Source organism: Lycium barbarum, chromosome 8 (genome assembly GCF_019175385.1).
Source record: "Lycium barbarum isolate Lr01 chromosome 8, ASM1917538v2, whole genome shotgun sequence".
NCBI classification, from domain to species: Eukaryota; Viridiplantae; Streptophyta; class Magnoliopsida; order Solanales; family Solanaceae; genus Lycium; species Lycium barbarum.
The window spans coordinates 3,046,358-3,064,163 of NC_083344.1; the positions used below are offsets into that span (position 1 = coordinate 3,046,358).

At 36.2% G+C, this 17,806-nt stretch overlaps 1 protein-coding gene across 1 annotated transcript; it reads left to right on the forward strand.

Annotated features, from left to right (window-relative positions):
- The first annotated feature begins 1,060 nt into the window (after window positions 1-1,060).
- Window positions 1,061-16,172, forward strand: LOC132605695 (sterol 3-beta-glucosyltransferase UGT80A2-like). Its single transcript, XM_060318878.1, has 14 exons — window positions 1,061-1,395; window positions 7,913-8,100; window positions 8,293-8,535; window positions 9,355-9,466; window positions 10,137-10,307; window positions 11,490-11,553; window positions 11,689-11,746; window positions 11,910-12,087; window positions 12,281-12,411; window positions 12,826-12,928; window positions 13,073-13,149; window positions 14,533-14,580; window positions 14,669-14,818; window positions 15,705-16,172. The coding sequence occupies exons 1-14, from the start codon at window positions 1,224-1,226 to the stop codon at window positions 15,873-15,875; spliced, it is 1,866 nt and encodes a 621-aa protein (XP_060174861.1). The 5' UTR covers window positions 1,061-1,223; the 3' UTR covers window positions 15,876-16,172.
- Window positions 16,173-17,806: the final 1,634 nt, after the last annotated feature.

The following is a 17,806-nucleotide window of genomic DNA, read 5'->3' on the forward strand; positions in this document are numbered from 1 at the left end:
TTTAACATGTATAAAAAATAGATAAAAAGAATTGTTACAACAATATCAAAATAAGGAAGGTATGCGTAATATTGTAAACCACAAGAGAGATGAGTGTTAATGGAGTGAAACCCGAGGGGAGGTCTTTGAAATAATTCCTAAATTTTACCAAAAATGAAAAAAAAAACGAAAACTGAATCTAATATATATATATATATATATTATTTTTTTATATATTCTTGGCAACTAAACAATTTATTTACCAACTACCAAGTGAGCATAGTCAATCAACTGCATATTAAAGCTAGGGATAGAAGTCCATCTCTCTTAATCTCCTAGCTAATTTAGGCTTCAAATTTGCTCTAAAAACAATATTTTGAAATTTGGATAACTAATCTCTAACGCAATATCTTGACTTCTTTGTTTGACTTGAAACACTCTTTAATTACTCTAAAAGTAATAAAATACATTTACTTGAACTTAATGCATGCATCTTATATTTATGAGTTATTATTTTGGTGATTGAAATAATGATTCAAAATAAAAATAAAAATGAATTAACAATAATCTTATATATAATAAAATCATTAATGCAAGTCATGGACTAGTTAAACATTATTTTGGCACACGTGTCCACTAAAGACTCTGGCAAGTCACGATAGAAAAAAAAACATAAATACAGACAACAAAATTCAGTTACAAAAATCCCGCCCCACCCCCACCCCCTTCCCCCCCAAAAAAAAAAAAAACCAAAAAAGCCTTTAGTTTACAAAAATTCCAACCTTTGCGCTTCGTTGTCCTCCGTTGAATTCCAGCAGTGTATTTTTTTTTTTTATATTATTTATTATTCTCTAAGTTTAAAAAAGATTGTCTTTTTGATTTGATATGAAATTTAAAAAATAAATTAAATTTTTTAAAATGTGTGATCTAAAATAAATTAAATTATTTCTAAATATAAAAATATATTAATTTTTTAAAAATAAATTAATAAATAAAAAATAAAACAATCTTTTTTGAACGAAAGGAGTATATTTTTGTTGTATTGGTAAATTCCAGCACAATTTCAGAACCATTTCACTTCTCCTAACGTGTCACCCCCCACCCCACCCTCTCTCTGTAAAACCCTTCATTTCAGCAAATAATTCAAATTTCCCTATATTCTATCAAGCTTCTAAATTCCCCACACACAAAATAAGCTGGATCATCATCAGAAGCAAAATTCGCCGGAGGTGGTGGATCCACCGATGGCTGAACCGTCAAGGAAATTCGATCGCCTGACCTCCTCCTCCTCCTCCTCCTCTTCTTCTTCTTGTAGGTCCGTTGAGAAGGAAAATGACAGTAATACTACTGGTGCTGACGTGGATAATAGAGAGGTAGTTAGTGGTTCAGTTAACAACGGCGTCACTGATTCTTCAGGTTTGTTTTGTCAGCTGTGCTACTACTACAAATAGGAGTACTAGTGCTAGCACATAATTGGATACACTTTTCCTGTCTCAATTGATGTGATACATTTGGTAACAATTTAGTTTTAAACTTTACTTTTTCACGCTTAACGAGATGATCTATATATATCTTTGGTTTATTTTAGATCAGAAGATTCAAAAGTTTTTCCTTTATTTCTTAAACTTCGTGTCCAATCAAACTATATTATACTATAATTTGGGATGGGTGATGTTATTTCAAGACAAGGACGAAAATTTAGAGAGACAGAATAATGGGAGAATTCATTCTACGATTCATTCATCATAATGACCTTTGACCTCTTTATATACCTGTAAGGTTTCTCCTTGCCTTAGTCTAACAAGGTAACTCTATTCTAAAAGAAGTAACATCCCATTTTACCATAATTATAAATTCACCATAAACAACTATTACAATTATACTAGAATAGGGTTCCTACTGACCTAAGGATTTTACCAATAAACCGGCGTGTCTAGACCAGCTGGTGGTCTAGTCGTATTCGGTCTCAATACCCCCTCAAGTTGGAGCATGAGGGTCTCGAATGCCCAACTTGCCAAGTAAATACTGATGCTGCGATTTGCCCAAAGCTTTTGTAAACACATTAGCCAATTGCTCATTGGTAGACACATGACTGGGAAGTATGATTCCGGACTGCAGCGCGTCCCCGACAGAGTGACAGTCGACTTCAATGTATTTAGTCAGTTCATGAAACACCGGATTTCGCGCAATATATAATGCCGCTTGACTGTCACAGTACATTTTCACCGGATATTTATGTTCAACAACCAAACTATGCAAAAATTCCTTTAGCCATTTCAACTCACAAACTGCCATTGCCATTCTGCTGTGGTGTCCTTGTGCAAGATGTTTGAAAAAGAATTCCATGTTCGAAGAAGTAGTTCTTTATACATGTGAATTCAGTTCTGTTATCACTTCTAACCATCTTCACCTTTTTACTAAACTGCCTATCTACCAAGGCGAAGAAATTTTTCAAGGTTTGGGACAATTCTTTCTTATCGATTAAGAGAAAAATCCACACGACTCGTGAACGATCATCCACAATATTAAAAAAATATGAATCACTGCAAGATGAAGGGGTTCTATATGGTCCTCAACTCCTCATAAATCACAATGAATCATATCAAAAATATTCGAAGCTATATTATCACTTAAAGGAAGGACACTTGTTTGCTTTGCCCTTTGGCATACATCACATTCTTTGTCTAATCTAATACTACTTTGTTTTAGGCCTAATGTAGTGATAGACTTTGTAACTTGTGCTGAAGGATGACCTAACGATTTGTGCGAACGATCGAACCAATTGACTGCCTCTGCCTTCATAGCTCGTATCCACGGCACATTCCGAAAATAGTAAAGTCCACGTCGATGCTCACCCGTTCCAAGCAGCTTCCTTGTGGTGGGGTCCTGTATAGAACACATAATTTTGTTAAAATTTACATCACAATCTAAATGATCAAGAAGTTGTGACACAAAAATCAATTTGCATGTTAAATTTCGGAACATAGACGACATATTTCAACCAAATCCTATTATTTAGCTTGATTGTTCCTTCTATCGTGGCCATCTAGCTACTTCCATCCGGAAGCCCAACCGGACACTCAGGAATGTCACGCTGGTCGCTCAGTTCCTCTGGATTACCTGTCACATGGTTGGTAGCTCCGGAGTTGGTAGCTCCGGAGTCAATGATCCAAGATGATTTTTCGGCTTTACCGTCCATCTTGCCATTTGGGTTTATTCCTTGAGAATTTAACACGTGAATCACAGTCTTTCGGATCTCTTCACTCAAATTGTGAGGTCCTGTCCCGCTTGTGTTCACCTGTCCTATCTCTGTTTGGGCTTCTTTCCTGGTAACTACTGAGTTAACCCAGTAGCCTCTTCCATGTCCGGATCCCGGTCCACCCTTGTGCTGCTGTTGCCGTCTTCTTCCTCTGTTTTTTTCATCTCATTTTTTATTTTCTGGCCGCCAATCCGGATAGCCAATGAGTTGAAAACATCCGTTCACGACGTGTCCGGATCTCTTACAGTGTGTGTAAAATGCACCATCGTTTTTCCCTTCACTTTGGTCACGGTGAGGGTTTCTCCCTTGCATGGCAAAAGCCATGGTTTCACTCTGGTCCTCCGTTTTTCGTGTGATTCCTCTCACACGCTTTTCTTGCTCTAGCTTCGAGTAGACCTTATTTAATGATGGCGTTCCTGGGCCAATATGTTCAACCTCACCGTTCCATACATTGCTTCATCCAATCCCATAAGGAAAAGATGTACCTTTTCTTCTTCTCTTTTGGTTTCTAGGGCTGTCCCTAGATTGCACGTGCACTATCCACACTTGCAAGTCGGAATTTGTTCGTAAATTGCCAATTCCTCCCACAACTTAGTGAGTCTTCCATAGTAATCCACTATGGTCCTTCCCTTCTGCTTGCACTCCGCAAGTTCGGCCTTAAGTTGTTGTATTCGAGGGCAGTTGATAACGCGAACCGTTCTCGTATGCTCGTCCACAATTCTTCCGCTTCCTCTTTATGCGAAATCGTTGGGCAAAGCGTCGGTTCTATGGTGTTGCGAATCCACGACACCAATAACGAGTTTATAATCCACCAATCTTCCAAATCTAGCTACTCTTCATTCGGCTTCTTGATCGTACCAAGAACGAAGCCAAATTTCTTCCTAGCTCTTAGGGCTGTCCTCATGGATCTAGCCCATTCTTCGTAGTTTTCACCCTTCAATGGGACTTGTGTCACCACAATTCTAGGGTTATCATCGACGTAATGTCATAAGGAGAGATTGTTTTTCTTTGGGTTTTGTTTTCTTCACCGGCGATTCCTTTGCTTTTATCGTCGGTTTCTCTGTCACCTGCCATTATTTTAGGGTTTATGTGTTCTTTCTAACGTAACTCTGATACCATGTTAAATTCAAGACAAGTAAGAAAATTTAGAGAGACAGAATAATGGGAGAATTCTTTGTACTTTTCATTCATCATAATGACTTCCTTATATACAAGTAAGGTTTCTCCTGGCCCTAGTCCAACAAGGTAATCCTATTCTAAAAGAACTAACATCCTATTTTACCATAATTACAAATTCACCATAAATAACTATTACAATTATACTAGAATTGGGTTCCTACAGACCTAAGGATTTTACCGATACGCCGACGCCGGTCACATTCGGTCTCAATAGAGGAAGTATATATTAGGACTGTCATTTTGGAAGCTATGTTGTTGTGTTTCAGTAGCTAAATCTATACACAAGCAAGCAAATAACAACTATGCCTTAATTTTGAGCAATTTAGGATCGTCTATATGAATGGATCCATAGAGCCCATGTTGCTCCATTTAAGCTTATCCTAGTCTGATATTAATACTAGTACTCCTCCTCCCAATTTATGTGGCACTTTTCACTTATGAAAAGTCAATTTGACTAAACTTTGAAGCTAAATTGGATTAAATTAATTCATTATTTTAACATTAATTATATATTTAAAAACTACATGAAAAGTACTATAAGTTGCAACTTTTCTCATATCTTAAAATGTTGGTCAAAGTTCATGCAGTTTGAATCTTGGGAAGCGAAAAGTATCACATAAACTGGGACAAAAGAAGTATATATTAGGACTGTCATTGTAGAAGCTATTTTGTAGCATTTGAATAGCCAAATCTTTAAAGAAGCATACCACATAAATTGGGACAGATATATTAGGACTGTCATTGTGGAAGCTACTTTGTACTAGCATTTTAGTAGCCAATTTTTTAAACAAACAACAATTATGCCACAATTTCGAGCAAGTTAGGGTCAGCTATATGAATAGATCAAAATGGATTCATACTGTCCATGTTGCTATATTTAACTTATCCCTGTTGACGTTATGTAAAGGAAAAATAAAAATTGTCCATAATTGGAAATTAATACTACTAGTTGCATTATAGTAGCCAAATCTTTAATCAAGCAAACAAATAACAATTATGCAGGTCGGCTATATGAATGGATCTGTACTGTCCATGTTGCTCCATTTAACCTTGTCCCAGTCTGATAATAATACTAGTATATTTTATGACTTTCATTGTGGAAGCTATTTTGTAGCATTTTAGTAGCCATATCTTTTAACAAGCAAGCAAACCGACAAGATTTATGCCTCAATTTTGAGCACGTTAGGGTCTCCATGTTGCTTCATTTAAGCTTATCAAAGTCTGATATTAACACCACTACTACTACTAGTATATTTTGTGGCTGTCATTGTGGAAGCTTTTTTGTAGCATTTTAGTAGGCAAATCTTTAACAAGCGAATAACAAACAACAACTGTGCCTGAGTTCCAAGCAAGTTAGGGTCGACTATATGAATGGATTCGTACTGTCCATATTGCTCCATTTAAGCTTTTATCCCAGTCTAATATTGATACTATTAGGATATTTTACGACTATCATTGTGGAAGCTATTCGTATCATTTTAATAGCCAAATCTTTAAACAAGCAAACAAATAACAATTATGGCTCAACTTATAACAAATTAGGGTCAACTATATAAATGGATCCGAATGGATTCGTACTGTTCATGTTGCTCCATTTAAGTTTACCCTTCAGTCTGATATTAATACTACTAGTATATTTTACGACTGTCATTATGGAAACTAGCTATTTTGTAGCATTTTAGTAGCCAAATCTTTAAACAAGCAAACAAAAACAACTATGCCTCAATTTCGAGCAAGTTAGGGTCGAGTATATGAATTTCGAATCCGTACTTTACATGTTGCTCCATTTAAGCTTATACCAGTCTGATCTAATACTACTAGTATTTTTACGACTGTCGTTGTGGAAGCTATTTTGTAGCATTTTAGTAGTCAAATATTTAAACAAGCAAGCAAACAAATAATTATACTTCAATTTCAAACAAGTTAGGGTTGTTATATGAATGGACCAAATGGATCTGTACTGTGCATGTTGCTCCATTTAAGCTTATCCCAGTCTGATATTATGTAAAATAAAAATAGATAGCACTTGCACCCAAGGGTGTGGCCTAGTGATCAATGAAGTGGGTTGAGCACCATGAGGTGTCGGGTTCATTTCCCAGCAGAGACAAAAAACTCGGTGATATCTTCCTATTTGTTCTAGCCTTGGTGGACAGAGTTACCTGGTACTTGTGGGAGGTGGCAGCCTGACAGGTATCGCGTGGAATTAGTCGAGGTACGGGCAAGCTGGCCCGGACACCACGGTTATAAAAAATCTGTCTCAATTTATTTTTATAGTTTGACTAGGCACAAAATTTAAGAAAGAAACAAAAACTTTTGAGACTTGTAGTCTAAAACAAGCCATAAATATTTGTGAGACTGTAAATCATTTCATTAAGGGTAAAAGAGGAAGTTTTAAGTTAACGTATTTCTAAATATAGCAATATATTATTCTTTTTGGGACGGACCAAAAAGGAAAGTGTATCACATAAATTGGGACAGAGGGAGTGAAATAAATATCACTAGAAGTTATCTATATTTTCTGCTGGCTAGCCTGTCTTTGCAAGTTTAAATTTTTATCTTCATGATTAAGGTTCAGTGGTGGATGTTAGCCTTCGATCTGAACTTTAATACATATTACTTTCTCTGTCTCATTTTATATGAATGTTTTTGACTAGAAAGGAATTTAAAACAACAACATACCCAGTGTAATCCCACAAGTGGGTTCTAGTAGACAGGAATTTAAAAAGAGAAACAAAAAAAGTCTTTTGATTCATAAAAAGAAACCAACATTAGCCATACTAGCAAGACAACAATTTAAAGAGACATGTTAAGAGTTCTACATGCTCCTTTATCATTCTCCTCTAGTAAAAAAAAATCAGCTTTTATATTGAGTGTTGTTCCAACAAGTCATGTTAGTAAGCGCAAAATGGTGATATCAAGATTAAAAAAAAAAAAAAAAAGTTTTGAAATATATTTTGGACAAACTAAAAAGGAAAAAAGATCACATAAAATGGAATAGGGCATACTAATTCGGATCTTTATCCTTGTAATCATGTACGAGCCTCCATGTTACTTTTAATGCTTAGCTCTTAAACTCTTGTGGCTCAATTCAAAGGTTTGTGTTGCTTATATCTGTCAAAAATTCTTTTGTTCTCCCTTATTGTAAACAAAGTAGATGAACACTTATAGGGGTAAGCTTTTCTCGCCTAATCTTGTTCTTTCAACGTCAGACAGCGACTGAGAAGAGAGGATTTTTACTTTGCAACGACCTGTCTTTTTTCTTTTAAATTTGAAAAAAGAAAAGCATGTCCTTGATCCGAAAAAAGGGATGGAATTTCTTCTGATAGGTCTCACCAACTATTGCAATGCCAAATTCTGGTTCTATATTATGCAGAACCATTAGGAAATGACTGTATGAGTTATGCAACTGGAAATGTAGTTGAGTACTGTGACTTCCGAAGCTTTTTGAAACGGGCCATCTGAAGCTGACTGCAAGCTTGCAATTTAATATGCTAGGGACCCCTTGGATGGAACTTACCAGAGTAAATACGTTGCCTCAAGAGATTTTGAGTTCTGAGAAGCCACAATCACCTGCAGAACATCTTAAGTTGGGAAGATCAAGAACTGAGACACCGACACATAGTAGCGGGTTTGCTAAAGAGGCCGCAAAAATTTTTGACAATAAAGGTTCCGAACAACAGAAGGTATAATGCAAAATGATTTCATCATATCACATCAAGTTTATGGCATCATTATATTATTTGGTTGTCTATCCTCTGTTGTTTGCCGATAAATTTATCATTATAACATACCTTTTTTGTGTATCTTATAAAAAGGATGGATAAAAGTTTCAGTTACTTGTGTGAGATGCGTGTTAACCACTTAAAGTGCTGCAGCTCAAATTGCTGAAGAGAATAGCTACTGTCAAAGATGATGGTACTGTGGAATTTAATATTCCGGGTGATGATGAAACCACCAGAGTGCTTGAAACTGGATCTGAAAGTGTACATACTGCAGTTGAGGATGAACCTCTTGATGCAACAGAACTTCAATATTTTCCACCTATGCAGATTGTAATGCTTATTGTAGGAACACGCGGTGACGTGCAGCCCTTTACTGCAATTGGCAAGCGTCTGCAGGTACTTGGACATCATTTGGCAAACATATTGTATATGTACAAGTTAAGGGTGTCCCTAGGTTGTAGATACGTATGTATGTGCTCTTTGCATCTCAATTTGGTGATAGTGGATTTGCAGATCTTTCTGATAGGTGTGTCTATTTCTCTATGTATTAAATTCTACAACGGAAATTGGACATGCCACATTTCTTTTTCCGGTTTCCATCTTTTTCTTTTGGCTGCAATGCTAATAATTGATTCTCCCACATCGGTTGTGGGATGGGTGTTTGGACTCCTTATATGGACTCGAGCAATCCTTCCCTTATGAGCTAGCTTTTGGGTTGAGTTAGTCCCAAGGTCCATTTCTTTAACATGGTATTAGAGCCAGGCCCATCCCCAATTCTTTGTTCACCGATGTTGGACCCCAAATTATATTGTCCACGCTCCAGTTAACTAGGCCTGAGTGTGCGGGGGAGTGTTGATTCTCCCACATCAGTTGTGGGATGGGTGTTTGCACTCCTTATATGGACTTGGGTAGTCCTCCCCTCATGAGCTAGCTGTTTGAGGTTGAGGTAGGCCCAAGGTCCATTTCTTTAACGCTAGTTATTTATAAAGATCCAGCCTTCTGAATGAGATCTTGATATTCAACATCCTGCACTCTCCCAACCCTGTCCAGATCTTGTTTCATTTCTGCTCGTTGTCTGACCCCAATTTTGTTGTAGAAATTGGATTTGATAACTTCTCGTGAAAAAAGAACTTGTAGTGATTTGTCAATCCTTGTCATAGTGGAAAAGAGTATCATGTGGTCTATGTTAGTTTCTTGACAGAACTGTTGATGCAGGATTTTGGCCATCGAGTGAGGTTGGCGACCCATGCAAATTTCAAAGAGTTTGTCTTGACTGCTGGATTGGAATTCTATCCCCTTGGGGGTGATCCAAAAATTTTGGCTGGATGTATGTTCCTAAATTCCTGTTTGTTTTGTAACTTATCTGGCAATCTATTTCGGGTCTCCTGTCTTGCTTGTCCTTTGTGCTATTTCTGTTCATTTGCCAATGGATGTTTCCTATTTTAAAAATATTTTAAACTACATTGTGAGATTGAGTTGCTTATTCATCATAATCTTTTGCCACTGTGCTCAGCCTGAAAGAAATGGTGGAGAACCAGCTTTTTCTTGGTTTACATGCTTATGGAGAACCTTGACATTAAATAACCACGACGGAGAATTTACTGATAAGCATGTATTTCAACTTCTTATTAACTTTTCTAGTTCATATAAGCATCTTATTATATTGCTTAGATGCACTTCATCTTTTTCTTAAAACTCATTACAGCTGTGGTCTGTGGGAGTTTTCACTTTATTCACACTGCACTAAACGACTGCATCATTGCCCCTAGCTTTGCTTTGCCTGCAGATTTTCTTTTTGTGATTTCACTTGGAAAGGAATTTAAGGATTAGTATATGATGTATCTTTTTCCTACATATTATTTGCAACGTAAATTTCATACTTGCATTTGTGCTGTCTATCTGGCAGTGTATATCTGGTGTAGGTGTCCCCCATGCGTAAGTAATTAAATGTATAGGTTCTACCACATGATGTCAATTTTCTTTTCTTGCATCCACAGACATGGTAAAAAACAAAGGATTCTTACCGTCCGGACCTTCAGAAATCCCTACTCAGAGAAATCAGTTGAAGGAGATTATATACTCTCTACTCCCAGCCTGCAAAGAACCTGATATGGATACAGGAGTTCCCTTTAGAGCAGATGCAATTATTGCTAATCCCCCAGCATATGGTGAGACTAGTAGTTTATCTATATCTTCGGTACTATTTAATTCATTTCCTTGTTTATATACTGGCTTGCACCTTTCTTTCCTATTATTGTCATTGTCAAACTCTCCTATATGCTGATATTTGTCAAGTGATTTGCATCAAGTTTTGTTAAGAGGCTGAATCAATAGTTTTATAGGTAATAAGAAACAATGGAAAGATGTTTCTCCAGCAGTTTGAATAAATATTTCAGGTACTGACTCAAAAAGCACATAGTAAGCTCCTTATTGGAAAGGGCAACTATAAGTGAGTAATGCTTGGACAGAGTAAATTATATTACCCCATATAGTAGGGAAAACTCTCCACCTGTGTGTCAAGCCTGTGGTGTGTCTTTTTGCAGCATGCGGTAATTTTTTTTATTATATTCTCAATTTTTGCTTCGTCAATTTAGTGGAGAATAGATTCACTCATATTACATTTGGCAATCAGAGAGACTGTAATCACCGAAAAGAAACTGTCTCGGATAATGTTATTGATTCGAACAGTTATTTGCATATAATGAAAAAAGTTACTGCTATATTGGAGATTGTTTAAGTGCTTACGTTGGATTGGTGTTCATTAACTCGGCACTTTAATGTATGAAAGTAGTAGTGACATATTAATCCAGCAAATGTGTTCAATTAGTAATGTTGTGACTCACAACTGTGTAGTCGAGGTATGTATTTTACTTTAAACTCGGAAGATGCGTTTTATGTGCATATTTACCACTACTTCAGATATGTGAAAATATCATCTTGATGAGGAGTATTGTTTATGAATGACGATTAGTAGTTAAATATTGTTCGTTGGGTTAGAAGCATTATTACGGAGTGGTAAATACACATGATTGACCTTCAAGTTTTAATCATTACGGTTAAAGTCATGGAGTTGGATCTGAAGGATGATTGTGTGCGGTTTGCAGCTAATAAAATTGAATTTTTAGTTGATATTCACGTTTGTGGCCATTGGGTTTGACATATGAGGCAACCATATAACATGTTCCTATATTGTGTGTGCTTGGCTTAGTTTATTGGTTCATAAATTGACCATTTCAATCTGTTGGGGGCTCCACATCAAAGCTGTTTTGCTAATTAAACATTTCGGATGTATATAGATGTTCACGTGATGAAAGAGTAGTATGTCCTACTAACATTGAATCGCATTTCAGGGCATGCACATGTTGCAGAAGCATTGCAAATCCCAATTCATATATTTTTCACAATGCCATGGACGTAAGTCTGCTCGGATAATATAGGCTTCAGAGGCTATTTAATTTTTCATTCTATTCACTTCAATTAAGATATCCTGTTGACAAGCTAGATCTCGGCCTTTACTTATCACTAAGTATCATTTTATCTTTTGTACAGGCCAACTACTGAATTTCCTCATCCTTTGTCCCGTGTTAAGCAACCAGCTGGATATAGGGTTAGTTGGATTTTGGCATCAGCCTTTTGTATCTTGTGTTTACTGTTTATTTGATGTTGCAATGCTATGCTGTGCTCGTTTTCTAACTCCCATTCCCATCCTTCCCACTTGAAAGAAAATGGTTGGTATCTGTTCACCGTTTGCTCTTTTATGAACTTTGCAGCTATCATATCAGATTGTTGACTCCTTGATTTGGCTAGGAATACGCGACTTGATTAATGATGTTAGGAAGAAAAAACTGAAACTACGACCAGTCACATACTTAAATGGTTCACAAGGCTCTGAGTTGGATATCCCACATGCATATATTTGGAGTCCTCACCTTGTTCCTAAACCAAAAGGTATTCATTTTTCTGTTAATCTGATATACAAGTCCTTTCTCTTTTCAACCTTAACTTAGTTCTGAAGGTCTAATAGTTCATAGTCCAAATTACTGTATGGTAAATCCCTTTTCATATTCAGTTACTCCTATGGGATGCCTTGATTCTTTTAATTGAGTTGTAACTCTAGCTTCGTACTGTCTGACTTTTGCAGATTGGGGACCTAAGATTGATGTGGTGGGATTTTGCTTCCTTGATCTTGCGACGGGTTATGAACCTCCAGAATCACTTCTTAACTGGCTTAAAGTTGGTCCAAAGCCCATATACATTGGGTTTGGTAGTCTTGTGAGTTTCTTAAAGCCTTGCTTTCTTTATAATATTTTCTCTATCTATCCTCTTCTCCCCTCCCCTCGATCCAACAAAAATAAAAAGGAAAAGAAATGAAAGCAAATTCTCTCCTTATGTAAACATCCGTCGCTTCTTTAGTTCTGTCGAGGAAGCTTTTGAAAAATGGGCTGTGGTGACGTCTTGTAGTTGTGCCCTTGCAGTTGGACTCTGGTGGTTAGTGGTTAAATGTGTGTAATTTGAACTACAACAACAATCTATTGTTTCATTTCAGACACTTCTCTCCACATACTTTATCTCGTTCTACAAATCAAATGAATGTTTGATAAACTGACTTCCCCCCCCCCCCCCCCCCCCCCCCCCCCCCTTACTTCAGATCCATCTTCTACTTTTAACTTATTTTTTCAATCTCAGCCTGTTCAAGATCCACAGAAAATGACTGAGACAATTGTTAATGCACTCGAAATCACTGGGCAAAGGGGAATCATTAATAAAGGATGGGGTGGTCTGGGAGACTGTAAGTTCTCTCCTGTATTACTTTGTTCTGCTTATGAGAATAACCTGTTTGTTTTTCTATAGCACGTGTTTTGACTATTTTAGTAGATCATCTTTCTGAGAGTATATTCTCAGCTTATTTACCTGCTTTTCTTTTTCTCTCCAGTGGCGGAACCAAAAGATTTTGTGTATTTGCTCGATAACTGTCCCCATGATTGGCTTTTCTTACAGTGTGCCGCAGTGGTGAGTCTTCATTACCTTGATTTTTTGTTTCTTTATTCTTTAAGATATCCATTACTTTTTTCTTTCTTTAAGCTACTCATAATAAGATAAAGGTGGGTTAAGGAAACATAGGAATAGAGGTTCATAGTTTCGGTTTTGTGGGTTTTTTTTTTTTTTGGAGGGGGGGGGGGGGGGGGGGGGGGGGGGGGTTGCGCATAAGAGTTGAGAGAATTGAGAATCTTTTTCATAAGATCAGGAGCTTTTTTTTTTTTTCTTTTCTTTTCTTATATCAATTTAAGATCGATGAAATATTTCCCGTCGTATTTCTTACTATGATTGTACTTCTCTTTCTTTGGCAGTGCATCCATGCTTTCTTTAATATTGATTTCTGAATTATTAAAAAAAGGGTCTGTGTGCATATGACTTATATTTGCTTTTCCATTTCTAAAGCTTCTAAGTTTGAAGATTTCTCTGAGTGTTGTCGATTTCTCCTCCAACTGGAGTGTATTTTTCTAGAACATCGGCCAGCCCAGATATGTAATGTTAACGTGATAAGAGCAATTGTTTGGATTAGAAATGAGTAGTTCCTCTTATGCATTTTTAGAATGTGATAAAGCATTTAGCTCTCATCATAATCTTTGTGTCACTTCCTTTCTCTTTTAATTCTGTCAATTGATAATGGGACAGATAGGATATTTTGTTGCAATTTCAGGTCATATTCCAATTGATAACACTATGAGTTTGGTTGGGTGGGTGAATTGGGGACTTAATATTTTATCGTGCTGTTAAGCTATAAACTGCTATGGAGTGAGGGGTTGGATCGATGGGCTATTCCAAATCTCTGTCGCTTCATAGTAACGCATTCTGCTTATTTCAATGATTACTGTGCTTCAATTGAAAGATTCGTCCAACTCTATTAATGTGAATGTTTCTCGTTGAAATAGATACTGGTTTTGTGATGGAAGTAAAGGACCTATATACGCGATACCAACTAGTTACCCTCTGTTTGGATGGTTGTTTCCCGTGGTTTATTAATGTACAGTATGGTGTTATATTGTATTGTACTGTATTAATGAACACAATGTTTGGATAGACTGTATCGTTTGTTGTGGTTTAATAACATTTGTATTGTTTGGTTTGACTGTATGGTACTGTATAATAACTTGTAAGTTTACTAAAATACCATTAATTCTTAATTAGAAATTAATTTATACTATATTAATAAAACAAAATAGAACTTTAAAAAATAAGTAGGTAGAGAGAGATAAGTATGAAAGTCAGGAACTCTAGTCAGTATTTTTAGTCCGGTTAGAGACTTGTACGTCAATGTTGTAGAGATAAGTGTGAAAGTCAGGAACTCTAGTTTTAGAAAACCTTTAATTATCCCGATAATTTTCCTTTCAGGTGCACCATGGCGGTGCCGGAACAACTGCTGCTGGTCTTAAAGCTGCGGTAATGTTTCAAACTTCTGTTGTACGTTCATTTTCCGGCTAATATCTTTTTGGTTTGCTTGTAACTTATCACCTTTATTCGATGACAGTGTCCAACAACTATTGTCCCTTTCTTTGGTGACCAGCCATTTTGGGGCGAAAGGGTGCATGCCAGAGGTGTAGGCCCTTCACCCATACCAGCTGATCAATTTACACGTGATAAGCTGGTTGATGCAATCAAATTCATGCTTGATCGACAGGTATTTTACTGGAATCTTTAGCAGGGATAATAGCACTTTTGGTCCCTTAGTTATGGGTAAATTCTTATTTTGGTCTTTCTGATATATGAATCAGCATATTTAACCTTCAATTAATTTGAATGTGTGCTTTTGGTCCCTTTATGGAGGAAATATGTCAAATTTAGACTATTTTTAGAAGTATATCCCCCTCAAATATGGATTAACAATACAAGTTTTAACATAACACTTGGGTAATTAAATGTTAAAACATTTAATACTTCAGGAGATTTGATTATTCACAAGCAAAGGGATCAAAATTGCACATTCTAAGTAATTGAAGGTTAAATGTGCTTAGTCAGATATCGTAAGGACTAAAATCAGAACATTCCAATAACTAAGGGACCAAAAATGCTATTAATACCTTATACTGTAATCCGATAAAGCTATGTGCCAAGTGTTTGCTCAAGTCTTTACAATAGTCTACAGTTCTTGGAGACATAATTAAGTAAATAAAAATGTAATCTTTCTAATAGCTTCAGCTTTTAGATGAGATGGTCACACACTACTACGTGGTAACAGAGCATACAGAGGTCCTGGGTTCTAGTCTCATCTGCGACCTATTACATTAAAAAGGTTCTCCATGTGCTTGACTTATCCTCTTATTTCAGTCGTGAACTATTTCGGATGTTTGAACCAATGAGCAAAGCTCGAAAAGTTTCTGATATGAACTAGTGAGATGGTCCCACACTTAACAAAGATAACAAGAAACTTTGACTTTTGGTGAGGTTATAATGTGCTATCTCGGCTGAAAACTTATCCTCTTATTTCATTGGTGAACTATTCTGGATGTTTTAATCACGAGCAAGCTCGAAATGTTTTTGTTATTAACTAGTGAGATGATGCACAGGTGAAGGAGCGGGCGGTAGAGCTAGCCAAAGCTATGGAGAATGAAGATGGGGTCACTGGAGCAGTAAAAGCCTTCTTTAAGCAGCTACCACCCAAAAAAAAACTCGAGCCTCAGCCATTGCGTAAAGAATCGAGTGTCTTTTCAATAAGAAGCTGCTTTGGCTGTTCCTAGACCTGAGTGGTAAAAGATGTACTCCTGTATTTGTGCATTCTTCTCTAGTAACTATTGTGTATCCCATTCCTGTAATTATGTATTATTATTTATACGTATTTTCACCGGTTCTCTTCTGCCAGAAAGAAATTATGAGCCGGTCTATGCTGACCCCAACTTTCTTGGGATTGAGGCGTAATTGTTGTAATATCACTCTTCCATAAATTTACTTGCACATTGCTTCCCCCCAAAAGATACCAATTGTATTTCATCAAAGAAGAATACGGGTTGTAATGACAGTTCCAAATTTTCCTAGAATTTATCCACATTCATGTTTTTATCGTCCTTTTACTGACATGATCTAGCCCTCCTATGATTCTTAACTATTTTGCAGAAACTTATGTCATGTTTCCATATCTCTATTTTGAGCACTAGCACCTCTTGCGCCTTGCGATTTTGTGCTTTGATTCTTCCAATATATTTAGCACGAATGTGTTTATTTTATCTGGTGATGTATTGACATGATAAATGTTGTAGAAATATGGATGTTAATACGGATATATACCAATTGAAAAAACACTTTTGACAAATGGCAACAAGTAGACTTGAAATCTCACAATCAATGAGGAACGGAACACATATAAGCTAGGCTAATATTAGTTGGAATTTGTCTCAAGAACAGAACACTATATAAGCAATGTTAATATTAGTAGGAATTCTGTAGGATTGAAGGAACCTGAACATAGTGAATTGGATATTAGATGATACATATAATAGACTCGAGCTCATCTCAGATTGAGGGTGGTCAACTGATTGATTTATTTGTGGTTTCTTTTTTCTTTTCCTGAATTGATGACAAATGGCATGGCCATCTATTTCTAGGTGTTACACAATACTGGATAATTCTGCCCATCAATCTTCAAAAAATCATCTAATTTTTTTGTTTCCACCGCTTTTTTGAACCTTGGTTTCCCATATTCTTTATTGGGAAAATAATAGTCTATGACTATTTAGGAAAAATAATTACTCGAAATAGCCCATATTTGTGAAATTACTCAAAATGGCTCAATTTGTACCCCCCTCTTTAAAAGTCTGTTGTATATTTGTACCCTCACTACAATTGAAAAAATGTTGTATATTGTTGTATACAATTGAATTTTCTTGGATATAAACACCTCTTATACATTATTATACACTCCATACATTATAATACACTTTTATACAAGGTTGATACATTGTCTACTCCAGATGTATAAAATTGTATATTGTTGTATAATGTTGTATATTGTGAAAAATTGTCTATGTGCTGTGTAATTTAAAAATATCGCTACGCAAATATAATTTATATGCTAGATTGTACATTATTGAAATTTCCCGTTCTTTATTCGAGCTTTCATTGTGTGGTATGAAACACTCTTGAATTAATAAGTAGAACTCGCACTAGTTAGTCAATTTCAAATTTTGGCCTGAAGAAGGTAGACACTTCAGACTATTACTATTTTGAATTTGAAAATATTGCTGAGACGTGTCTAAAATGCACCTGAATGTGCCTTTGAGTGTATGTGTATCTAGGGGTGGCAAATGGGTCATTTGGGCTAAAGTTGGACGGGTCAAGATGAACTGAAACTATAGATAGGCCAAAGGCCAACCCTGCCCAAAGATTGTTTGGGCTAAGATGAGTTGGGTCAAGATGGGCTAAATGAAGGGTCATAACCCAACCTGCCCAACTTAACCCACCTTTACAACATTTTGAGAAACTAAAAATATTGATATTCTTTTATTGTAAATATTTCTCGCTCATGGTTTTCTAAATAAACGGTGTTTTGAAAATCAAATTTAAATACTTTTAACTCAAACGTATGCTTTTACTCAAAATAATAAAGATACACTGTAAATATTTCCTTATAAGTTATCCCAACACATAAATTATATTCGAAATTATTTCGGAAATA

Excerpts from the sequence above, each read along its gene's own strand:
- LOC132605695 (XM_060318878.1), top strand. The coding sequence starts at position 1,224 with ATGGCTGAACCGTCAAGGAAATTCGATCGCCTGACCTCCTCCTCCTCC. Across the intron at positions 8,536-9,354 it reads CAATTGGCAAGCGTCTGCAG|GATTTTGGCCATCGAGTGAG; the intron begins GTACTTGGACAT and ends CTGTTGATGCAG. Across the intron at positions 12,088-12,280 it reads CCTTGTTCCTAAACCAAAAG|ATTGGGGACCTAAGATTGAT; the intron begins GTATTCATTTTT and ends TGACTTTTGCAG.